At 40.5% G+C, this 26,545-nt stretch overlaps 1 protein-coding gene across 6 annotated transcripts in view; it reads right to left on the bottom strand.

The window, feature by feature from the left end:
* Positions 1-26,545, bottom strand: part of ddah1 (dimethylarginine dimethylaminohydrolase 1) — a 176,962-nt gene that overhangs the window by 22,511 nt on the left and 127,906 nt on the right. For all 6 annotated transcript variants that reach the window (XM_062978067.1, XM_008114183.3, XM_062978068.1 and 3 more), the window contains 3 exons: positions 17,737-17,836; positions 13,751-13,824; positions 13,046-13,165 (listed from right to left, as the gene is read on the bottom strand). In XM_062978067.1, coding sequence (XP_062834137.1) covers positions 13,046-13,165; positions 13,751-13,824; positions 17,737-17,836 — 294 coding nt within the window. The remainder of the gene's footprint in view (positions 1-13,045; positions 13,166-13,750; positions 13,825-17,736; positions 17,837-26,545) is intronic.

The raw sequence follows: 26,545 nt of genomic DNA, 5'->3' as shown, positions 1-26,545 counted from the left end.
TTTTGGAACATGAACATGGGAAGAAAAAGGAAACTGGTCCTTAGAAAAGCAAAGAAAAGCAAACAAAACAAGAAGGGAAATAAGTTCCTATTTATGCAAGTCAGGCTAGTAGCTTCCTCAGGGTTCTCTCACAATCTGGCACACTTCATGACCGGAAGGGCAAAATTAAAATGTTTCTCACATTCTGAACACTCCTTCATTAATTAGTTTAACTTTTAATGTTCTGTTTGGCTTTTTTAATAGCCATGTTTTATCATTTCTCCTGTTAACTATTCTCTAGTGCTACTACAGAGCTTTCCAGTTTAAACTGTTTAAATAGAAGAAATCTGAAAAATCTTTGTGTAATGAAAGTGGAAGTTAAAGTTCTTCTAATGGCTTGAACTAAAAGTTAATAGATTTACCCTTTGCACTACATCAGAATCCTTTAGCTTGCTGGGCTTCATTTGCAAACAAATATATAAAGAATATATTTCAAAACGTCACAAAAGCTGATGTTGCAGTGAGATTGGTTAGAATCTTGTTCACATTTACCAAGCGTTAAGAAAAGTAGAAAATTGCTTAGGCATGGTGATTAATTCAGCTGCACTTGGAAAATAATCTTCATGGGTGACAATTACTTGGAAATAAATTATGAAAATATTATGTTTCCCACCCATCTTTATAAATCCCTCTGCAAGTACCATCCTCTTCTAAAATATACTTGAAGGGTCTTTTGAAACATTAAGTAGGGTCATAGCAATCCACAGATAATTCATCCTCCCATCCTTCATTCTCAGATGTGTCTCTGCATAATTTTCATTCATTTTAACTACATCTAAACTGATAAGACACATACATATTTTAATTAGTGGGCCTAAAATTCAATTGCACATATGTTTACTTTTAAGTCATTTGGATTGTGCTGTATCAGCTGTTACAAAGAAATATCCACCACATATTGGCTTCAATATGATGCTTGACTGTCATTACAGATTAATCACTAAAGACTGAACCTTCACATCACTAAAGATACCAATACAAGCACCATATATTTCAGTACAGACGGTTCACATGTATGACTGTCTATTTTTTTCTTTGAAAGCTAACAAATTGTTTTAAAGGATAGACCCGTTGTTGGATTCTGGGAACACAACAAATTTCACTGCAAACACCTAAATGCATCCTACATAACTGATAGGAGCCCCCAGTGGCGTAGTGGGTTAAAGCCTTGTGACTTGAAGGTTGGATTACTGACCTGAAGGCTGCCAGGTTCGAATCCAACCTGGGGAGAGTGTGGATGAGCTCCCTCTATCAGCTCCAGCTCCACACGGGGACATGAGAGAAGCCTCCCACAAGGATGGTAAAAACATCAAAGCAACCGGGTGTCCCCTGGGCAACATCCTTGCAGACGGCCAATTCTCTCACACCAGAAGCGACTTGCAGTTTCTCAAGTCGCTCCTGACACGAAAAAACAAAACAAAAACATAACTGATCCTACGAATATCCATGGAAGTAAATATTTCTACATTTAAATAAAGAGTGAACAATTTGTGTCTTCCAATGCAAGTCCTATCATTTGCTAAGCTGGTTATGGCTGAGTTGCAGTACAGCAATATCTGATCACAAGTTGCTTGCTCAATTTAATTCATACATTTAGGATTTAATCCTAACCATATTTATCTGGAAGATGATTTCAATACGTTCAGCAGGACTTACTTCTCATGGGGTGTATATATTGCTGGTCTGCCTACATCTATTTAAGGTTACAACCAAGCTTAGGTTGTATGAAACAACAGAATGATGCATCAGATAATAGTTTTATTGGGATGGAGAGGGCAGGGGCAACAATATTATGTTAAATACATATTTAACACAAGCCAATTTGACACAAGTCTTTATTTTCTCTCACTCCGCATGGGCAACCTAAGACAGAAGTCAGCAGTTTCCTATACTTCCTACCCAGTACTTCACATTTTGGGCCATTAATATTTATAATCATTGCCACAGCAACCCACCATGATATTGTAAAATAAGTGCTACGACTTCAGGCAAGGGAATAAGCAGAATCAAAAATATGTTATTAAGGACCATGAGGTCACTACTCAGGCAAGTGTCTATTACTGAAAAGAAAAGATGCAATGAAAGAGATAAGAGTTAGGAGTATCTATCTATCACAAAATTGTCTGATGCAACACAAAAACCTATTGTGATGCCTCCCTGTCAAACTGCAGCAGTGCAAGTGTTTGGGGAGGAGATTGTAATGGATTAGGCCTACCTTGCAGGGTTGGTGTGTAAAGTCAGTTCTAGGCCCTGGTGGAAAGGCAGAGCCAGGCAAGGGGAGGAGAGATCAGGCAGCTCCATATATGGTAGTGGAGTCTGATTGGTTGATGGAGTTGGAAAGAGTTGCCTAGCAATAGGAGGTAGGCGTGGCCAGAGAGCCAGAAGGAGATAGTGAGTCAGAGAGAGTTAGGTCAGTCAGGGAGTTTGAAGAGGAAGGAAGAGTTCAGCTTAGACCCCTTTCCACACAGCTGAATAAAATCCCACATTATCTGCTTTGAATACATGGCAGTGTGGACTCAGATAACCCAGGACTCAGATAAAGCAGATATTGTGGGATTTTCTGCCTTGATATTTCAGGTTATATGGCTGTGTGGAAGGGCCCTATGTCTCTTAGCAATCAAAACTGCAAAGTAAGCCCATATTTACCTCTACAAACAAAGTATGCCACACAAAAGCATGTGTTTTTGGATACAGTTGTATTGCTGGACTCAACAGTAATTTTAGCTGCTGGGGGGGGGGGGGGGGGGCAGTTGGGTATACAACGAGGTGGCAGAGATTGGCTGGAAAATGAAACTGAGGGGGGAATGTTATATTTGTTGCCTAAAGAAAAAGGATGAAGAAGAAAAGGAGTGAGGCTGAGAAACACTGTGTAAATGTGTAGGAAAGAAGATGTTGGGGGAGCTTATCTGACCATGTGCCAGAGAAAGGGCCGAGAGAAGGTTCAGTTGCTCTAAAGAAATCCAGTCGAGAGGGGAAGAACAGAGCTTTTCCCAGTTAACATTCAGTGATCTCCTGCCTAGCCCTCCTCTCTCCTAACCCCCACATAAGGTGTCCCAAACCTCTGATGATGTCACCTGGTGCAGCCTGAATCCCCAAGTGATACCACTGGAGAGAAAGAGAGAAAAAAGACGGGGTCACTTGTATTTTTTCTCATGGCTACAAAATGTATATCTCTGCACTTCCCCAAAATTAAAAAGGGTTTGCTTTTTATGCTTTCTGAATAGCTTGTTATTAAAAAAAAAACCTTCCCCAAATGATTTTGGTCAAGCAAGGTATAACAGTCTTCTCCAGAAGTGTTTTCAGTTACTACAATCCATCTTCATGCTCTCCAAATTGCCCCATCTGTGTGCTGTCAGATAGTTTGATGTTTAGGAAATGATTATATAGGTAAAGGTTTCCCCTTGACATTAAGTCTAGTCGTGTCCGACTCTGGGGGGTGATGCTCATCTCCATTTCTAAACTGAAGAGCCAGCGTTGTCCGCAGACACTTCCAAGGTCATACGGCCAGCATGACTGCATGGAGCGTCATTACCTTCCCACTGAAGTGGTATCATGATCTTCTCACATTTGCATGTTTTCAAACTGCAAGGTTGGCAGAAGCTGGGGCTAATAGAGGGAGCCCACCCAACTCCCAAATTCGAACTGCCAACCTTTTGGTCAGCAAGTTCAGCAGCTCAGCAGTTTAACCCGTTGTGCTACCAGGGGATCCCTATGATTATATAAGTAAAATTTCACTACACCTGTGATTGTTTCAGACCGCCTTGTCAGACTGAATTCTACACATTTTACTATTTCAGAACAAGAAACCAAACCTACTGAAAAGAGGAATGGTTCACCGACCAAATATTCTCAAGACTAAAGCATATTATTCCATTTCTCTATAAAGGCAGGAAAATATCTAATACATACCCCAGTAAAGGAGTATTTTAAAAATATTATTTTATTTTCTAGCATGTCGGCAATACTAAAAGTTGAATGGTAATACTGTCATCTACAGTATTTGGAACTATGAAAAATGGCTGCATTGTTTGAAAATTAGAAATGGCTTCAAGCACATGAGTGCTTCTTAGCGAGTAGACTCAGTAGTGAATAAACCAGACACACTCTCTACTTATAACAAGCAACACAGAGGTATGATGCCTGGTAAAATTGATACAAGCCCTTGAGGATTAGACGGTGCCTGGTAGCAGGACATTTCTGTTTGTCCAGCCAGCTAAGTAAGCACTGGGAATCTTGGGATTTACTTGTGAAGGAAGAGATGAGAAGGAACACATAATAGGAATAAAGTGAGTTTTTGTTCTTTCAGTAATGCCTGGTGGTGATTTTGTCTAGCCTATGTCCCCAGGGCTAATGAAACTTTAACTGGATTACATCAGAAATAGGCATCATTTCAAGTATTGCCTCAGCAGGACTCTGAGGGCTGCTAAAAAGCAATTCTAGAAGCAAAACACAGGATACAGAGGCCAGTTTAAAACATAATACAGAAACAAATATCCACTGGTTGACACGAAATCAAAGCTACACAGAGCATGCTCCAAATTAGACAGAGCTCAGGTAGAGCTCAGCAAGATTATTGGCCTACAGTAAAGATGAGCAATCGATGGCCTGCAATGAGTCATTAGAAGTCTTGCCTATGGTATACTACCCCCATTTCCAGAAGCTCATCCCTTTGCCAATTGATTTGGAGATTGGTGGAACTGTGGTAGATTGTTGTGGGAAGGTATCCTAGTAGACCTGCTCCCTAGCGGTACCATGCCTACCAAACCAAGAGTTGCCCAAGCATGATTTAAATGGGGAGTGGGCCAAGCATTGAGAGTCATACCTAAGTACCATTATCTTCATCACAATTAAGTACCTCACTTCCCAGCTGAGAAAGGGATCAAGCAGGTGAACAAGAGATGAACAGGCAATGGGATTACAGCATGCAGAAAAGAGGTTTAAACTTCTTCATTCCCATTCACTAAGAAAAGAGTAGTGGAGTGCTTACTCTTGAACTTATTAGTATGATATATTTGTGTGAGTGTTTAAATTTTTTTCTGACTTACATTTCTTAGCAAATTGCTAGTGGAATTGTTAGAGGACTGTATTTTGTTAATTTCCCCCTGATTTTGCTGTAAGCTGCTATTGATTATGACAACTAAAGATACATGTCAGTGCATGTGTGTGTTTCTACAGGTCTACCTTCTTCTGAGATTAAGCCCAAAAAAGAAGTTACGGTATATATACTTGTATATTCAATTCAGTGTGCAACAGTGTCAACATCTATGGAATTTTTGAGATCTGATTCTGATTACAGATGTCACTATGTTTTTATCAAGCCTGAGGTATTTTCCAAACAGAATTTGCGATTATATTTTCAGGCTACCTTCTCTAATGGGTAGTCAAGGTCAGTTATCCAAATCTGAGGCATCTAATTAATTTCTTGGCCTTCTTTCACAGTAGTATTCACAGTTGATTAGAAAGCAGCATTGTTTATGTCTAATGCCATGCATGCTCCAAGTATGAATGAGTTCCAAGCCATTGCACCCAGTTCACAGATTTGCAGATGAAAAGGCGACTAACTCTAATTCCTTACATAAATGCAAAAAACAACAGGAAAAGCTCAAAGGCAACAGTGCAGCCAATTAATAAGCAAAGGAAGATCCAACATTGCAATGAATCCTATAAAGGAATGGAAATACATAAACAAACTTATCTGAGGTATGAAAGCTAAAAAATAGTTGAAGGCTTTCACGACTGGAATCACTGGGTTGCTGTGGGTTCTTCGGGCTGTATGGCCATGTTCCAGCAGCATTCTCCGCCTAATGTTTTGCCTGCATCTGTGGCTGGCATCTTCAGAACCTCTTAAGAATTAGGATTCCAATCATATTTATCACCCAGATGAAATCCTCATAACCCTTAGTTTGCTTTTTACAGGAAGGTGGTGATCTGTTGTCTTTTCATACCATACAATTATAGCAGTATGATTCCACTTTAACAGCCATGGCAACATTCTATGGAATTCACAGACTCCCTGCCTGCTTTCTGTTCACTATGACATACCAGGGAACAAAGAAAAGAGCTTCGGAATCAATATCAAAAGATATCTCCCAGCTTTTATCCATGCAGATACAGTATATCTAAACCAAAACCTGTACCCCCAGCATAAAACTTCATTACCCAAAATGCATGGCAAACTCAAATAAAGGTAACAATTACGATGGATAGATTGCATCCCACTTTAAGAAAAAAATCATTACCAAGAATGTTGTCACATTTTTTGAATTTCAAGAGATGATAAAGGCTTTACTAGGGCAGGAGCCAATGCAACTCCTGGAAGTCCTTGCCAGGACAGCGAATTAACTACACAACATTTGTGATTAACTACACAACATTCACACTGACCTCTCTCACCCTAGACTTTCCACAGATATATATTAACCTCTTTGCTTAGTTTCCTCCATACCTCACAACCTCTGAGGATGCCTGCCATAGATGTGGGCGAAACGTCAGGAGAGAATGCTTCTGGAACATGGCCACACAGCCCGAAAGACATACAACAACTTTTGGAGTTATAGTCGAAAAATATCTGGAGGACTTAACAATTCCTACTCCAGATTTACAGAGAATCTCAATGGCTGTTTTAAATATCACTGAATGCCCTTTCATCACAGCACATTGGGTACTCAGGGGCACAGTGTGAAAACTAAAATGGCAGGTTCTTCCCGGCCTAGCTGCTTGCCGCAGAAAGCCTACAGCTAATGTCAGCAGTGGATGCTCCTAAAATATTTGGCCTCAGTAGCAGTCTGAGGATGTTAGATGTAGATGCTGGCTCTGCTAATGCTACTTGCAGCTTGAAAGGCTGATTAATTTGAATAGGCATTTGAAAAGAGTATTTCACAAACAGCACAGGAATCGGTTTTTCTTCTTCAGTTTTTTTTTCTGCATTAGCCTGAAAACTCTCATACACTCAATTTTGCTTTAATATGCATAAATACAGTAGAGTCTCACTTATCCAACATAAACGGGCCGGCAGAACATTAGATAAGCGAATATGTTGGATAATAAGGAGGGATTAAGGAAAAACCTATTAAACATCTAATTAGATTATGATTTTACAAATTAAGCACCAAAACATCATGTTATACAACAAATTTGACAGAAAAAGTAGTTGAATATGCAGTAATGCTACCGTGTTTCCCCGAAAATAAGACCTCCCCAAAGAATAAGACCTAGCAGGGGTTTGGGGGGATTGCCAAATATAAGGCCTCCCCTGAAAGTAAGACCTAGCAACTAAGGCTGCAGCAGAGTTCCATTGGGAAGCATGGCTGCAGGGCAGAAGCAGCACTCATTCATACACACACCGGAGGGAGGGAGGGAAAGTGCTTGCTTTCTGTGCCTCCCTCCCTCCCTGCCTTGCCTTGCCTGTCCCCCAGCCAAGGCTTGAAGAACCTTCCGTGGCTGCTGCCGTTTCTTCCTTCCTTCCATCTCCCTCCTGGCCATGCTGCCTTGCTTCCCAGAGGCTTCTGATTGGCTCCTGGAGCCAGGGCAAGGGAGGGTGGGAGGGAGGGAAGGAAGAGGGCTTTCGTCCTGCTGCTTTTGCTCCTTAAAGGTACAGGACGCATTGGGATTCTCCTCTCATCTTCCTATCCTATGCCATGAAACTGATTATTTTATACTATTATTCTATTGCCATATTATTATCATCATATTCTGTTACTATTATTATATCCCATTATTATATTATCCTATTAATATATTTTAAATCATTATATTTTTCTATTATTATTATATCATTATTATATTATTATTATATTATTATTCTATTATATTTTCATATTATTATATTATTATTCTGCTATTATTAAATTCCATTTTATATTACCCTATTAATATATTTTATATCATTATATTCTATACTATTATTCTATTATATTATCATATTATTATTTTATTATTATTAGCATATTCTGTTATTATTATTATATTCCATTTTATATTATCCTATTACTATATTTTATATCATTCTATTCCATTCTATTATTCTATTATATTATCCTATTATTATTATATTATTATGCTATTCTGTTATTACATCCCATTATTATATTATCCTATTAATACAATATTATTATCATTTTCTGTTATTATTATATCCTATATTATATTATCTCATTAATATATTGTATATCATTATATTATTATTATATTATCATATTATTATTATACTATATTATATTATTCATCATTCATGACTACATTGAAACTAGAATAGAGAGAAATCAGCATGGAAACCTTGTGAAACCTAAACTGCAAGAGGTACCATAGATTGTTGTACATGGAAATAATGGTAGTAACAAGAAATTCTTGATAGGATTCATAGTTTGTCTGGTTATGCTGGTTTGTGATGACAACTACTGTACAGTATATAATAAATGTTCATTTTGTTGTTCAACAATAAATGTGAGCTCTTCTTCATGGAAATATAAGACATCCCCTGAAAATAAGACCTAGCGCATCTTTGGGAGCAAAAATTAATATAAGACCCTGTCTTATTTTCGGGGAAACAGGGTGTGTAGTAATTACTGTATTTACGAATTGAGCACCAAAATATCACAATGTATAGAAAACATTGACTACAAAAATGTGTTGGATAATCCAGAACGTTGGATAAGCGAGTGTTGGATAAGTGAGACTCTACTGTAGTTGAATAATATTTTTTTCTTGTTCACCTGCACTTTCTAATATTGTTGGAGACTGTATTGTCGAAGGCTTTCATGGCCAAAATCACTGGGTTGCTGGGAATTTTCCAGGCTGTTTGGTCATGTTTTGTTCAATTTCATTTTCAGAAAGGAGGAAACCATGAAAATGAACAAACCTAGCTACAAGTATTAAAAAAAACTCTAAAATCAGGACAGTAAATAAACACCACTCAGTAAACAGAGTAATTCTTGACATGAATAAATCAGGGCCAGCTAACACCTCCCAACAAAGGACTCCCCCAGGCAGTAAACAGCCATACCTTGAAACTGAAAGGCTATTCAATGCTAACCAAGGCGGCCAATTGAAACATTCACACCTGTCTCAAACAGGCAAGAGTTCTTTCTCCTATCCTGGACATTGCAGAGATATATAAACCCCACCTTGCCTAGTTTCCAACATAACTTACAACCTCTGAGGATGGCTGACATAGATGCAGGTGAAACGTCAGGAGACAATGCTTCTAGAGCATGGCCATACAGCCCAGAAAACTCACAGCAACTTACTGAAGACCATTAGACAATCAATTCACAGAGTGATTAGCAGAGAGAGGAATTGCCTAGGCTATTTACCTAATAAAGCTGTCCCACTGTATATCTATGAGTTAGGCGCCCATGGATTCAATCAACTATAGCTCAAAAATATTTGTAAACAAAATACAAACCTTGATTTTGCCATGTAATGAGCACTACATTGTGTTTAGGCATGCCCTGCAGTAGTTTCCTACCATTTTAAAGATCTTCAGGCTGTCTCTGGCATTTGTTTGTTCACCATTTTATATGAAGGATGCAATTTTACTATCCCATTGTATATAATAGGATGTGAGCATCAAGAGTCATGGGGAGAACATATTCACTATGGAAAAATTCTGCCAAAACGGGTGGAAGGGGAGCACTTAGGCAATGAATCTGTTTGCCATTTCCCTCATCCTCTCTTTGGAATGTTCTCCCTTTCCTCAGCAATGAGTGCACAATGCAAACTAATTGATGGCTTTGGTGAATTCATTACACAAACATATTATGCTCCTACTGCAGCCATTCTTCCTGCAAGCGCTGTCATTCAATCTGCATGGCAAAAGGACAGAAATCCTTTTACTGGTGCATTTGCCTCATGTAAGTAGTCTAAATTAAATTTCCTGTTTTCCTGCCCTAAGGATCATGCTGGAGATCCCCTGCCAATTGAATCTGAGAATGTAAATGGGCAGCATGGTAAAGAAAAAAACAAAAAAAAACAATTACTAGCACGAAGAAAGTTCCCCCTTCTCTGCATCAATGTCCAGCAATTTTAAAAAACAATATTCTGTCTAATATGCAATCCTACTTATGCCGACTCAGACGTATGTCCCATTGTGTTCAATATGTATAGATAGGATGGCATAGAACATTTGCCTGCTTTGGGGGCGGGGGCGGGGGGATAGCCTGATACTATGCAACTGAAGGTATATCTTGTTTTTCTTGCTTTTTATTTGCTGAATGAGTCTGACATTGCTGGTGACTATTTGTTTGATATTTGTACAAAACCCCTTATATGTCTGCATTTAGAAACAGGAAGTAGGAGCAAGAGACTTAAATCATAAGGCACTGAGAACAGGTCCTTCATAGACCCCATCTACACTGTCATATAACACAGTCTGAACGGCATTAAACTGTCAGTGTAGACTCAGGCCGCTTCTACACTGCCATATAATTCAGACGATCAAAGCAGATAATCTACCTTATCTACTTAGAACTGGATTATATGAGTCTACACTGCCATACAGTCCGGTTCAAAGCAGATAATCTGGATTTTATATGGCAGTGTAGAAGGGGCCTCATATAATGAAGATTGAACTACATTACATGGGTCTAAACTGCTATAGAATCCAAGTTAATGAAGTTACCTCACAACCTCTGAGGATTCCTGCCATAGATGTGGGCAAAATGTCAGGAGAGAATACTTCCGGAACATAGCCATACAGCCCGGAAAACACACCACAACCCTTAGTGAAGTTAATCTGCATTCTGAAACTGCATTATATGGCAGCGGAGATGTGGCCGTAGATACTATCAGTTTAATTTGGTTAATAAAGTGGGCCACTCTGAACTATCTCCTTTCAAACTAGATGCAGTCTATTCACAAAAGATAAAATTGCTAGTCCAACCTGCAGTTTCTGCTTTCTGAGGACCAACTGGGCATTAATTGTAAACACAACAGATAGGAATGTTTTGTTATATAAATTAAGATTAATTCTTATATCTTCATCCATTGCCTCCTATTTCCTAAACACCCCTGAGCCTGTCCCTGCAGTTTTCCAGCTTTCTCTCCTGTTTTTATGCCTGATTCAACCCCAGTCTGCAAAAACCTCCTTTTTGTTTCTTGGCCTGAACATAGGTTTCTGAAATTTTAAATATCACTAGGTGGCTTTTCTTTCAAGAGAGGAAAATACATTTTTTGTCACTGAAGAAATGTAATTTTTAAATGACCTTGAGGTACTAGTTCTGATAAGGAACAACAAAGCAAAATATTGTCAGGAAACCATTTTATCTGTTTTCTGTTGGGGATTGCTAGGCTTAACAGGTTCATATCAAGTTTAAAAGCTCTGTGCGCTCTAGACTTAAGAGTTATTGTAATATACTGCCTTACTACCACTAACAAAAACTGCTCCCAGAGAACAATAGCCCAGGGAATGCCAAGTAATGAATTGGAGAATACGTATGTACTAAAACTGTCAATCAACTGTGGGATTATCTCAGTCAATTAGCTATCTCTTACATAACAGATTCATTAACTGGTAGAAAAATCAATTTATCAAAATCAATGACATTTGAAGATGTTTAATTAAAATATCATTTTTCATCCAATCAATACTGACAAACATGTAGTAATTGGTTGGGGAAAAGATGTCATTAACATATTTCCTGAATTTAAAGTATGAAAGTAAGTGAAGGGATCCAGCACTTCCCTTAAGCTACCAGCAGAGCTCTAGTCACGGAAAGCTTTTGTTCCACCACAGCATTTCCAATGAAGGAAGGGAGGAGGCAACATATGCTGATTTTCTCTGCTGGCTGCAGTCCACTTTCCCTGCCTCCCCTTCCCCAACAATTTGGTCCCAAGGAATTGGAAGATCCTCCAGAAAATGGGGGGAGGGAGATTCAAGACCTGAAATGAGGTGGGGAATAAGGGAAAATAACCTTCATTGAGAAGTTTTCACTAGTGTCATAAATCATTGGATCCAATCCATAATTTCCAACGTTAACAAACAAAGACCTTTGACAAGATAGTTGTAACTGAAAAACAAGATGTTTTAATCTAGATATGGGCAGTCCCATACGAACATGATAGATTCTGTAGGTTTGTTCTTAAGCTGAATTAGCATGCAAGTTGGAACAGGTTTGCTTTTTAAGTGTAACTCTAGGCATTTAAAAAATATATAGAATAGCATACAGAAATATTAACACCCTTATAATGTTTCTTTTTCTGCGGCCCTGTTCAGAAGATTTCACTTCACTTTTTCTCTCTGTGACCGTTTGGAAAATGTTGGGTTGTTTTGGAAACAAATATTGGTGATAAAGCTTCAGTGGAGATGCCTTCCCCTCATCATAACTCTTCCAGGAGTGAATTTCCCTTCCTAGGGATAGATATCTTCTCACTTTCCGTTCTCTCGTCCTTGTTTATAACTACGGTCACTTCCACACAGCTGAATAAAATCCCACATTATCTGATTTAAAGTGGGTTATATTGCAGTGTGGACTCAGATATTCCAGTTCAAAGCAGATATTGTGGGTTAATTTGCCTTGATATTCTTGGTTATATGGCTGTGTGGAAGGGCCCTAGGAGTCCTATGTAAGTCAGATGTTTGTAACTCGGGGACAGGTCAATTTTCTTACAAAATGTACAATTTAATGCTCTTCCCACAATCACACCTATGTCCACCCACTGCTTCAGTCTGCAAAGGGCACATGCAATTTTGCTAATTTGTCTCCAAATCCAATAGTAATAGAAAAAGACTGCAGCACAGTAAAAAATAGTTGATCCTGCTCTTCCTCAATCTGATGCAGTTTGCATCTTTTAAAACTTCTATGTCAAATTAAAAAGTTCCATGCGACTGTCAGGTCTGGTTTGACCCTTTGTTTCAGGCTGAAGTGATCAGAGGAACTGTTTATCCTTGAGCCTGGATGGATTCATTTCACAGTGGTACAAAGACTCCCTTTCATATGGATGCTGTATGGAAATACTGGAGGTAAAAGCAACAATTATGTAGCACTGATTATTTTCAGCAATATTTTACCTTGAGGGCTTTCTGTGCAGCTTCACTTGAACCAATAGCAATGAGGTTTGGCCCAGCCATGCTGCAGAAACTCTTCAGGTGCAAGGAGTCAGAAACAGGAACAGTGGAAACAGCATAATCCTATATAGAATATAGGTGTTTGCAAAGGAAAAACATTAGATGCATAATTTCATAAGTTACCATTATAAATTGTACCACCATTTCAATGTATGATCAACAAACTCCCAAATCATGGCTTTCAACAGAAATAAAAGTCCTCAGTTAATCACAGAACGTACAAAGCAGACCACTGTTACTGAAGTAGTCTTCAAATAGAACGTTCTTCAGATTGACTGCAAACTGCTGAGGACAATTATAGTACATCATATGTGTGAGCTTGTTCTTGGCATTGTCAGGGCATATATTATTCCTGAACCTGCTAGTCACTGAGATACTGTCGGCAAAACTAGTTGCACAACTAGGAAAATGCTATATTTCAATCTAACACAGAATGCTAGAACAATCTGCTCATGAATATTGCCCTATGTTACAGAAAAGCGATAATCTTTTTCTTAGTTACACTTGCTTACACCTTGTTGCAGCATTGATTTTACCACAGTGTTCGTTTATCCCCCGGTTCCTTCCTTCCAGACACTGTCCAAAATCCATTCAACACATTGAATAATTGCATTCCCCATCAGAAACTCAGTCTTCAATCCTCCTAACCTTAAAGGTGTCTGCCAGAATTTCTGCACCACGACGATTGGTCCGGTTTGAAAGACCCACAAAGAATTCCCTGCCTGGGAAGAGAAATGATTAATAGATATGGATCAAGCCCATCTACAGGGAAATAATCTACAGTCTTGTTTAAATTCAACCTGGCTGAAGCCAATATATTTTGAATAATTTAAGTAGAGATATTTCCTTGCCAAGATACCGACTCACCTGTCTTACAAAGTCTTACATTATCAAGTGTAATAGCAGTGTTACCAATTTACATTAGCTTTTACAAATACAGCAAAATACAATTTCTTTTACAAATGTATAATAGTCACGGAACCGTTTAAATATTTTGAATAGTAATTGGCTGTTCTTCTGCTGCTCAGAAATAAAAAAAAATCCCATTTGAATCCTGTTGCTGGTTTGAAATTATCAGCATTTTGTACATTCTTAAGAAGGAAGAAAAGAACAAAAACATTCTAAAAAGCTAGATAGCTTAAGTATACTTATAAGCAAACAGTTTATGAAAAGTATTATTCAAAAAGTATCATTATTTCTGCTTGTTCTCATATCTTTGGATCACACAGTAATAAATCCTAGTTCTAGTTTGGGGAGGGCACTTGTGCCTGATTCTTTCAATGAGTTCCCCTTCTGAATGGCCCCATTTCCTCTTCCTAATCGTTACTCTAGCCATTCCTCTTGCCTCTCCTCCGCTGGACATTCATCATGGCTGCTGATGTCCATTCAGTTGGCCTCTTCTTGTCCTGATTTGTCTCTCAAGAACAGCCTTAAAACAATGTGGTAATCAAATGAAAACTGCTTTACTTCAGCAAACATAAAGAACAGCACATGCAGATGTATAATGCAAAAGAAAATAAAGAAGTCTCAATGCAAATACAGTTCTTAAGTCTCTGGTAAACTCCCAAATCAAGCAGCTGTCTTACTTCAGACAAAGAAACAGCAATAAATCCTTAGGAACAATTTCCCAAACACAGACTTGAAGCAGGCACAAGAGGAGCGAAGGCTTAAGCATTAGAGTCAGTTTGTTACCAGCAAAATCTGACTTCAGCTGCTTCTGATTATAGCCCTGAGTTCCCCCATGCTGCAGCTGCTAGGGCAGTTCCCAATTACTTTAGCATTTCTTGCAGCTATTCTAGCTGAATGGCGTCTCTGCTCGGTTTCCTTTTGCCTTTCCTACAATGTGGGTAGTGCTCCCTCGTTTCTTTGCGGTTCGCTTTACGTGCCCTCGCTGTTTTGCAGTTGTTTTTAATAAACACTAAAATAATATTATGAATCATAAAAAAAAATATGATTTACAGTGGCCGTGGTCTCAGTTGGGTGCGGGCGGCAGGGTGGAGAAGGAGCCCAAACAGCAGCAGCAGAAGGAGGCAGCGCCATGTTCCCCTGCCTCTTCCTTCCCTCCCTCCCTCCCTCTCTCCCTCCCTCTTTCTATTTCCTTCCTAAGGAGAAGCCTAGCATCTCTACTTCGCGGATTTTCACTTATTGCAGGTGGTCCTGGAACATAACCCCCGCAATAAGTGAGGAAACACTGTACTTGCAAAATCTCTTCAAATTCCAACTCCCCCTCTAATTCCTGAACACTTTCCTGCTCCCCGTCCTCTTCTGAAGATGAGGAATCTCTAACACTTCCCTTGGTGTGAATGGTGGCTGGCAGCTCTGAAGTTAGTGGAATTATGAATCCACACTGTTTTCATCTGAACCCTCAGAGATCTGTCTCAAATACTGAATCTATTTAGGGGTGGGAAGGGGTGGTTGGGGAGGTGTGAATCAGCACATTGGATAATTTTTTTAAGATCTAAAATCTGGAGCATTTTCTCCAGTCACAGTACAGAATGACCCTTTATCCACAGACTCAATATCCACAGGTTTACCTACCCATCCAAAATATACCTGGAAATGTTTGTGGCCCTCTTTATGGTATACTTCTGTTCCAAATAGTATTAAAATATAAGGTCTGCTATTATATGTGGTTTCCGTTAACCATGATGGTCTTGAAACATATTCCCAGTGAATGGGGAGCAGGGTCATATTATATTGTGAGTGACATGGGAGCAAGTACAGAAGAGGCTGAAACATGTAACTCTGGATAATATGTATCAAAGAGTTCAAACACTTCACTCCAAGCAGCTACATATCTTCACTAGACCACTAGAGACTTTAAGTTCCTTCATGCCATGTAGGTGATGCATAAATTGAGTTTCATAAATACCAGCCACCTCCAATGTTACCAATAGTAACATCAGACTCAGTAGTCACCATTGTCCAGCACCACCTACCAAAAACAAGGATAAGCAGCAGAAGAAAATAAGGGTAAAGGACAAGAGATGTAGAAACTCGTTTCTTTTTTCTCCTGCCACTGCGCATAACTCAGATAAGGGCAAAGCAGGTGAGTAGGCAGAGACTGGGAATAAGCCTTCTTATGACCTATGGAACAGTTGCTCAATAATAATGACTCCTGAAAACAGTATTTCAAACAACTATATATTAGGTCAAGAGGAATATATGGGTGGCACAAATCAGACAAGTGGCAATGTATTTTTCAAGCTACAGTTGTTACTGTAGGAAGCACAGTATCATATGAGTAATTGAAACAGATCAGTATTGTTCTATATTAAACCTGCTCCATGAGTTCCAATCACATATTCACACAAACAACACCTCAGGTAAACCTGGATTAATTTGGAGAAAACTGGGATGTCCTAGTTTTCTCTGGATTAATTTGATACCTGCAAAATCCGGACCTTAAGCTCAAGAGAGCTCTCTGGAGGGGTCTGCGCTGCCAACAGGCCCCTCAAGTAAGTTTTTGAGGGGAAATGGGGGGCTGGAGGACATCTAGCCACCCCGAGGGAAATCCTGGGAGTTGGGTTAGGGGTGGGGACAAATTGAGGTAAAATAATTCAGTTCCTCCCAAGATCTAAGACAGTGTAGAAGACCATGTTTTAGGACATATCATGGAATCATTGATCACAATGGCATAATTTCTGAAAAGATATCTATGAAAATTCAGATTTCACGAACTTTACAAATATAGAAGAATTCTAGTAGGTTGGCTGACAGCAAAAGGCATAATTTATTTCCTAAATACCCATATTTAATTGCATAATAGTCACAGACTTATTTGGGGATTTTACAATTCCTCGGCTAACAGTTGCACCCCCACATCTGCCCCTTGGAGCAGCCCCTGTAGCTCTGAGTGGCAGGAGTGCAGGCGTGTGAAGGCGCGAGAGCTTGGAGGCCTCTGTCTGTTGCACCCAGCTGATCAAGGCTTCCTAGCCCACCCACCTGCCTGCTTTCCCCCAAAAGAGAAGAAGTGTGACTATTATGCAGTGAAATACATCAGATATTACACACTATAAAAAACCTTTATTAGGAGAGAGGATGAAGATGTAACATAATGCACTTTATTGTTTTGTTGTTCTACATCTTCTACTTGTTATTCTGATATTGTGGAATTTCTACATTATGGAGTTATTTTCTGAACTCAAAGCCTCATTTGGTAGACTAATGAATAATGTAACTTTTATTAGTTCATATGTTTACCATAGAGCCCCCGGTGGCACAGCAGGTTAAACTGCTGTGCTGCTGAATTTGCTGACCGAAAGGTCAGTGGTTCGAATCCCTCTGTTAGCCCCAGCTTCTGCCAACCAAGCCGTTCAAAAACATGCAAATGTGAGTAGATCAATAGGTACCGCTTTGGCAAGAAGGTAACAGCACTCCATGCAGTCATGCTGGCCACATGACCTTGGAGGTGTCTACGGACAACGCTGGCTCTTCGGCTTAGAAATGGAGATGAGCACCACCCCCTAGAGTCAGACACGACTAAACTTAATGTTAGGGAAAAACCTTTACCTTATGTTTACCAAATGCATTTTTGAGTACAGAAAAGCAGAAGATATAAAAATGATAGTGTATCATCAAGCCATATGTGCAGCTGAAACATGTAGCTTTTTGTTGCTGTTCTTTTACTATACCTGTAAATAAAACATCTCCTCCATCCAAGGTTGCCTGTTCATCTGTCATCTCTACAATATTCAAGCTAAGGCTTTCAAGTGCTCTCTTCATCGCTTCAACCTGTTGGAAAAAGATATACTTTAGAATTCAATTTAAGGCTGCAATCATAGGCATACATTTTTAATGCATACTATTAGGTTTGAGGTCTATTCTGCTGGAACATCTGTGAACTAAACCAGAAAAAGATGCCTAGGAAACTGTTTAAAGACAATACAATTTCAAAATAAAGTTTAGAAAACCATCTTTTAAATGGGGATGTTGTATGTTTTCCAGGCTGTATGGCCATATTCCATAAGTATTCTCCCCTGACGTTTCGCCCACATCTATGGCAGGCATCCCCAGAGGTTGTGAGGTTGCCTGTTATAGATGTGGGCGAAATGTCAGGAGAAAATACTTCTGGAATATGGCCATACAGCCCGGAAAACATACAACAACCTTATGATCTTGGCCATGAAAGCCTTTGACAACACATCTTTTAAATGTTTATCACAACTGGAAAAAGATACTTTCTCACCGGCATTAACTAGAATATAGTCATTGCAATTACACCAAAGATGATGTGTCCTGTTTGTTCCATTAATTTCAATAGGAGTACTCAAAGTCTGACTAAGTCTGGGACAACAGAAACTCCAACCAGTAAGTGATTTCCGAATATAAATCTCCCCTTCCACTCACACCTCAGCATATCTTTGAAAATGTTCCACTGTATTTCAAATGCTTATCTCAGAATGGAAGATGTATTTTTGTTTACAAAAACAGAGAAATTGTCTTTGTTGTTCTTAAGTTTGTACAAGCTTTGCACCTCTCCTGAAAAAGCTGCATATGGCCATAACATTTGATTTAGGAATATAATTCAATGTAAAGCTTGTTTATTAGCGGCTACCCATTGATATATCAAATGTCTGAATGCTTAAGCCTTTATTGCTTTGTACAATGATTTTCCCTCCCTAATAAGCACATTCCTGTTGTGAGATGGAATGTATCTAATCCATAATAAATGTGGCTGAGACACCATGGGCTTAAGCCAACTGAACTCTGTTTGAAAGGAAGGGATATTAACTGTGTTTGATGGCATTTATAAGAACGGAGTTTCCTCAGCTGTTGCACTTTAAAAATTGAACTCATTAGTCTCTGCATAGAAGAAATTCATCAATTAGCTCAGCTGCTGTATGTAAAATATTCATCCTTTATATTTCTGCCAATGTGGTTTAAATAAAAGACTTTTCTTAAAAGTTATTTATTGGCACTCAGTTATCTCAGCTCTGGCAACTAAGCAAATGTTTTCAAAATGAGAACAGAAATGACAGATAGATGAACAGAAGGAAGGAGGAAAAAGAAATGAAAGAGATGGCTCCTTTCTTTTCTTGGCTGTCCAGTGTAAACAGCTTCCAACATTTCACCGAATGGGACTGCAGATAAAATGTTGAAGGAAATGAATAAAATCAGAAATCATGAACTGCCTCTAATATGTAGTTCTGCTTCTCTTTGCACGCATTCTTTGAAATTGCGAGCACAAGAGCTATGTGGATCTTAAAGCCATATGAGAGCTAAGATATTATTCAGTGCATGTTTAATTTCTCCCTTTATTGCAACTGCCTTTTTATCGAAACATACTGCTACATCCTGGCTTTGAAAAAAGTATGCAAAATGTAAAGGATCAGCCATATAATCCAGTTTCTGAATCCAGATTATATTATTTGAACTGGCAGTGCTGATTTAGCCCAAGACTTTAGTGCCACCCCTAACAAATTTTCTGAAATGACTACAGATGGAAAGAAACATGTTCTCTGAGGGGTCTTCCAGACAGGCCCTATATCCCAGGATCTGATCCCAGGTTTTCTGTTTATCCCAGATTGTCTGGCAGGGTGGACTCATATAATCCATTTTAAAGCAGAAAACCTGGGATCAGATCCTGGGATATGGGGCCTGTCTGGAAGGGCCCTGAGATGCTGAGATGATGTCTCAACAGCAATTCCCCATTCCTTTCTGATCCTGATGAAATGGGCAGAGCAGATCTGGGGGTTTATGACTTTGGATCTACTCACGCATTTGTACCACAGGCCTAAATTTACTGTTCTTAGATCTAATTATAAAATGCTCATTTTCTGTACTTCATCTTTTAATGTTTGCTGCCAAGCACAAATCTGGGGGTCCATTCCTGTGCAGGCACACATTAACACACAGATATGTGGTGTAGCCTTTTCTCACATCTGACTCCTGACATGAAGAAGCCAAAAAAATTCTCAGCATTTTTTATTTTCTGCATTTTTCTTAATTGCATCTTATTCTGTTTTCATCTCCAATCTGAAAAGCACTTTCTGAAAGAGCTATAAAATTGTGGTTTAAATTCACAGAACGTACTTGGATAAGTGTGTTCTATATTCTCATTTGTAGGAGTGTGCACTCCATGGCAGATGATTGATTTATGTAAATGTATGGTTACTGTATGTCCTATTTTATATTCCTATAGTTGAAGAGGTGCCAGCTGCCTATTAAAAAGATTGCTCAACCCAAAAGTCAAACTTAAAGAACAATCATGAGAAAATGATATTAGTTAACTGTCTGAACACCAGACTCAACTGGAATAATATTTACCTTGTCAATGTTCTGCACTATGATGACATATGCTGCATTTAAAATTATTAATGTTGATGTGTTTTGTGGGACTTGAGTGTTTTTAGTTATTTTGTTCTTTGTCCAGCAACTTACAGCATTGAATGTTTACTGATTTGTTGTAAACCGCCCTGAATCCCTACAGGAAGAGAGGGCTGGATGTAAATAAAGTTATAGTAATGGAATTTGGGCCAAGGAGTAAGCAACACAACTAAACTCCCAGAACCATGAAACTTGGCAACAGAACCCAACGGCCTTGCCGCTAGGTTCCTACCATGAAACCCAACATCTAGAACCAAACTGGAACCCACAAAACCTCCTAAACAGGCAAAAACGATCTGCCCTTGCGCCAAACAGGAACCGGCGCGGGCTCAGGACACCCCCCACCCTCAACAGTCACTCGCGCGGTCGCCTTCTCCCGCTGCCACAGCCATCTTCACCACCAAGACAGAGGGCGGCGAAAGCGGCGGTTTCCATCACGGGGCTTACTGTTGCCTCTGCAACCTCGGGCCTTGGAAGTCTGAGGGAAGCCCATACCGCCCAGGAAGAGAACAAGCAAACCCTGGCAGGCCACTGCGCCTGCTCACTCCCTGTGGAAACAAGAGTTCACCTGGGGCAGACTGGGAAGCGTAGTCCCGCCTCCACCGGGCGCCGCTGCGAGAGAGCCACGAGGGGACTATAGTGCCCACAAAGCAGCGGGCGCAATGGTGGCGTGGCCTTGCCCGGGCGCCCTGCATCGACAAAGGCAGGGAGGTGGATCCCATGGCAACGCAGTGGAGATAGAGAGAGATAAGAGAGGGAACAGGCTGCAGCATCCCAAGGAAGACAGATTGCGTCAGGTAGGGGTCAGCTTGGGTCCTCCCTCCAGCTGTGTTTTGGACTCCAACTCCCATCATTCCTCACAGCCTCAGGCCCCTTCCTTTTCCCCCTCAGCTCTGTCCTGTGTTGTTATATACATGTAAATAATGTATAATAATAATAATAATACCTCTAATACCCCAGGCCCTTGGGAAGACCCTGATGTTCAGAGATGGACCCCAGACACTTGGACCTCATGTGCATGTCTGCTGTTATGTACATGTTAATAATAATAATAATAATAATACCTCTAATATCCTAGGCCTTTCGGAAAAGCCTAATGTTCACAGACATCAGTCCTCAGGTAGCCGGAGAAAGAGGGAGACAAAAATCTTTCGGCTGCCCTAGGAAGATGCGAAGGAGGAGGCGGAGGGGCAGAGAGACCCCGGAGCAGAGATAGCAATGCACGTCGGAACAGCTGCTAGGAGCCTTCCAGCTCCTCAAAGATGATCAAGGAAGGCGCAGGAAGAAGAAATTTTCTGTTAAACCTTCCTTCTGAGCCTCCCTCCCTCGAGGCACCTTCCTGCGGCCTCACTATCAAAGGTGTCTCAAATGGCACCTCTCAAGTTTACACTTCCCCGCTGCACCCCCTGCAGCGGCACATCCATGCTCCTACAGACAGACTTTGAGGTTGCAAGGGTATTTACTGCTATTCAACTAAAGCCACAGCAACGCATGGCTGGGCACAGCTAGTTATTATTAAAATTGTAGCCTTTATGAATGAACTTCCTCCTATATGTATATATTGGCACATGTAACTGTGTGAATAATATCTGCACTCACTTTTGATGTATTCTCTCTCTCTTAGTGATGCACCTATATATGTGCTATTAGGCAGTAGAAAAAGCAGAAGTCCAATGCTTTGATGATGAAGATGCCTTACATATAAAAAAAGGAAAGATGCTTATAAAAGACATAAAGATTAAGAAAACAATGTTTGCTGATAATTAGCTTGTTTAAAATTCTAATAAAGATCTGGTAAGCTAGAGGAAATGGTGTTGGAAAATGTAAATCTTGCTCAAATATGCTGAGAAAGCAACACTCTAAATAGTTTTCTGCTCACAAAATGGCCAATTGTTGGATGCGAGACTGAGAGAAGCACAGCCTATTCTGCCTGGACATGCACGGTAGGCCAAGAATGCACCTGCTTAAGCCAAGCATTCATTATTTTTGAGACACCTAATATCCCATAATACCCGGAGTGACTGCTAGCTCCAAGTCCACCATTGACCACACGCCATATGCACCATTTTTTTTGCAATGAAAAGTATTTAAAATTCATGAAGCTTGGTGAAAGCTCAGCTGTCACATTCTGCTCATTCCAAAGTGCATGGGAAAAAGAGAGCATAAAGGACATTTCAGCTGAAGCTATTATTGCTGGTGAATAACCAATATTCCATTAAATTGCTAAGAAAGCCACTTGAAGATGTTGATAACAATCAACCCATACAGGATCATTCCTTTTTCCTAAAACCAAGATGTCAGATTTCACTTTTGTACAGTGCTGGTGCCTCTGTGTTGTTTGTTCTGAGCTTGACACAAGGCATTCAGAAAATGTACTGCATTTCAGAAAGAACTAGCTGCTCTGTTTTAAAGGAGTTGAAATATCTTTCAGCTGGGGTTCGCTGTTGAATTTCCCCATTTTATTTGTCATTGTTTATGTTACATAATTAAAATGAGTTAGGAATTGTAGCAAACTACATTAAAATAAAATAAACTGAAATAAAGCTATTTGCTTTATTAAATGCACAATGTTAGTAGAGAAAAGGAAGAGAAAAGTAGAGAATGAAGAGTACTAACACAAGCATGAGAATGATATATGTTTGTTTAACATGCATTTCTGAAAACATTATGAGAAGCTGCAGATATAAAACATGTGCATTGGAAAGCTGTGTTCATGCCCATGTGAATATAATATTAGAGGCAGACTTATTTTATTTATTTATTTATTTATTTATTTATTTTTCAAACTTATATGCCGCCACTCCCCTAGGGCTCGGGGCGGCTTACAAGAACCGGCTAAAATCAACAATTTAAAAACATCTTAAAAACATCTTTAAAAAACATCTTAAAAACATCCTTAAAAGCACCTTTTAAAACATCAATAACAGAACTCAAAAGCCTGCCGAAACAGGTGTGTCTTACATGCCCTGCGGAAGGCCGACAAGTCCCGCAAGGCACGGACTTCAGGTGGCAAGGTGTTCCAGAGAGATGGCACCACTGCTGAAAAGGCTCTGCGTCTAGTTGCTGTTAGATGCAAGGTCTTAAAACTGGGGACTTCCAACAGGTCTTGGTCCTCAGAACGGAGGGATCTCTGGGGTTTGTAGGGAGTGAGGCGCTCCCTCAGGTACATCGGCCCTAGACCATGTAAGGCCTTAAAGGTAAGTACCGTCACTTTGAAAGTGATCCGGTGCTCAATTGGTAACCAGTGCAGCTGCAGTAAGATTGGTGTTATGTGGCATCTCATCGGGACTCCCGCAAGGAGCCGGGCAGCTGCATTTTGCACCAATTTGAGCTTCCGGATCACCGACACAGGAAGGCCAATGTAAAGGGCATTACAGTAGTCCAGTCTCGAGATGACCGTAGCCTGGATCACCGTAGCCAGGTTGTCCCTAGACAGATAGGGGGCTAGCCGTCTAGCCTGCCGAAAATGAAAAAAGGCGGTTTTGCTAACAGCGGAGACCTGGTCCTCCATCGTCAGTGAAGGGTCCAAGAGGACTCCCAGACTCTTTACTAGTGAAGACGGGCGTAGCGCTTTGCCATCCAGGGTTGGCAACTGGATATCCCCACTGCCCGGTCGGCCCAGCCATAGGATCTCCGTCTTTGCTGGATTCACCCTCAACCTACTGGAACGCAACCATCCAATAATGGCCTTGAGGCACTGATGAAAATTGTCTGGTACAGAATCCGGTCGGCCTTCCATCTTTAACACAAGCTGAGTGTCGTCAGCATATTGATAACACTCGAGCCCGAAATCTTGGACCAGCTGAGCAAGTGGTCGCATATAGATGTTAAACAACTTATACATCTTGACCTAAGCGTGAGGTGCAACGAATACTAATTGTAAGGCATATTTACCTCTAAGGGAACATGTACAGCCTTTTTCCATTACAGTACAATCTTAGACATCCCTAGTTTGAAAAATACCCCATTCAGTTTAATGGGCCTTATCCCATTTCTGGTCTATGATTGCAGGCTATGATTCTGTTCCATCTGTGTACTTTCACCAGGCTTTCCCTTCAATCCTAGCCCATAATATCAGTTTGAGATATCTGGACTCCCATAGCTTTTCAGTGAAGCTAGGGGTATGCCATCCTCTGAGTACTGACTGGTCATAGTAATGTATCCCAATGCCTCTAAGATTAGTTTAGGCGTGGAGGGTGGAATCATTCAGCAATGACATACTGAACACCTCCTTCTACAATGACAAAGAAACATCTAAGATGAGGTTTGCCAACAACGTTCTGGCAATAATCTGGTGAAACACATTCTCTGGATGGTAGAAGCATTTGAAAAAGGCTGGTCGTGATATTAAATTACAATCATTTATAACTGAACACTTCTAGTCATTTCTGACTTATGGCAATGCTAAGCCAAGGCTATCATAGGGGTTTCTTGGCAAGATGTGTTGAGAAGGGGTTTGCTTTTGCCTGAGAGAGTGTGACTTGCCCACGGTCACTCAGTGGCTAAGCAGGGATTAAAACCCTGTTCCCCAGAGTCCTAGTCTATTGCTCAAACCATTATACCATGTTAGTCCCATTGTGATGATGACTACTCTGCTCTTCTTCTTTAGCCCTTGCCTAATGTTGAGGCATTCAGATCTTGAAGAGGGAAATTTGTAATCAGAGGCTAAGAACCAGCCTAGAGAGCTAAACAGGGTTTGACATTTGTGTGTGTGCAACCATTTTACAATCTTAGAGTGAAATTCAGACAGAGAAAGCAACACACAGAGGACACTATGTGTCAGTTATAATTTGCGCATCAATGGAAGTTATGTGCAGAAGCAAACAATACATCTTTAGGTCTTCTTCCAGATAACAAAAATCTCTTTCATAGTATGTTTGTGGAGAAAGTCCACTACAACTTCTATTAAAGATCTGTATTCAGTAGGCAAGACTTAAGACAGGGATTAAAAGAAAGATATTAGCCACAAGAACCCGTCACACCCCAAGGCAAGTTTGCAGGAATTTCTATATCTATCTCATATTGCATATCCAAGTGATTATGCTTATGCATGATATGATCCTGAATTTGCCTTGTAGACAGAAAAATGTGGATAATTATTGTGGAAAAATTTGGAATTATGGGCCCTTAGGTTCTGGCTGCTCTCATGGGGCATTACCATTAGAAGAGTATTTGTGGACCCCGTGATTCGCCCTTTGGTGGCCAACCTATCTTTACACACTCAACCATCTGTTAGGCCCAGAGATAATAGGATGTGTAGTCCTCAGCATAGGCTCCCCCCTTTAGAAAAGTCTCAATTAGAGACTCTGGCCCAATCATTTTCCGTACCAGACCAGTAACTTTCACCCTCTTCAACCTCACTACGTTTTTCCAGTAGGCCCCATTTATCCCCTTCTTTTGAAGTAAAGTTAGATGGTGTGTCTAGTAACCTTTTGGATCCAGGGAGCTGACTAGATTCTCTTAAGGATGCTCCAATTGAGCCAGACTCCTTGGGGGGTGGGGAACAGGTGGCTCCATCGAGGTCGTGTGGGGGAGGAGGAGGAATTGCCGTCAACGAATTTCCAGGGAGAAGCGCAACAGGGTTCTTGCGACCCTGGAGAAGGATAGGTGTGGTAGCCTCCATGGTAGCCCCTCCCGGCTGAAGGTCCTGCTGTTTAATGCCAGATCCGTCAAAGGTAAATCATCTATTATCCAGGATCTAATCATGGATGAACATGCGGATCTGGCCTGCATCACCGAAACCTGGTTGGATGATCTGGGTGGGGTTAGTCTTACCCAGCTTTGTCCTCCGGGTTTCGGGGTGCATCAGCAGGCCAGGCCAGGAGGGCGGGGAGGTGGGGTTGCGGTGGTCTTTAGGCAGTCCATCGCCCTGGTCAGATGCGTCGCTTTGATATCGGTCGGGTTTGAGTGTCTCCACTTGAAGGTGGGTACCCGGAACAGTTTGGGGATTCTGCTGGTGTACCGTCCACCCCGCGACACAGCAGTCTCCCTGCCTGAGCTAGCAGAGGTGGTTTCTAGCGTGGTGTTGGGTTCCCAGCGCCTGTTGGTGCTGGGCGACTTCAACATTCACACTGAGACCACCTTGACAGGTGCAGCTCAGGAATTCATGGCCGC

Source organism: Anolis carolinensis, chromosome 4, assembly GCF_035594765.1.
Source record: "Anolis carolinensis isolate JA03-04 chromosome 4, rAnoCar3.1.pri, whole genome shotgun sequence".
Lineage (NCBI taxonomy): Eukaryota > Metazoa > Chordata > Lepidosauria > Squamata > Dactyloidae > Anolis > Anolis carolinensis.
This window is presented reverse-complemented; position numbering and strand designations above follow the sequence as displayed.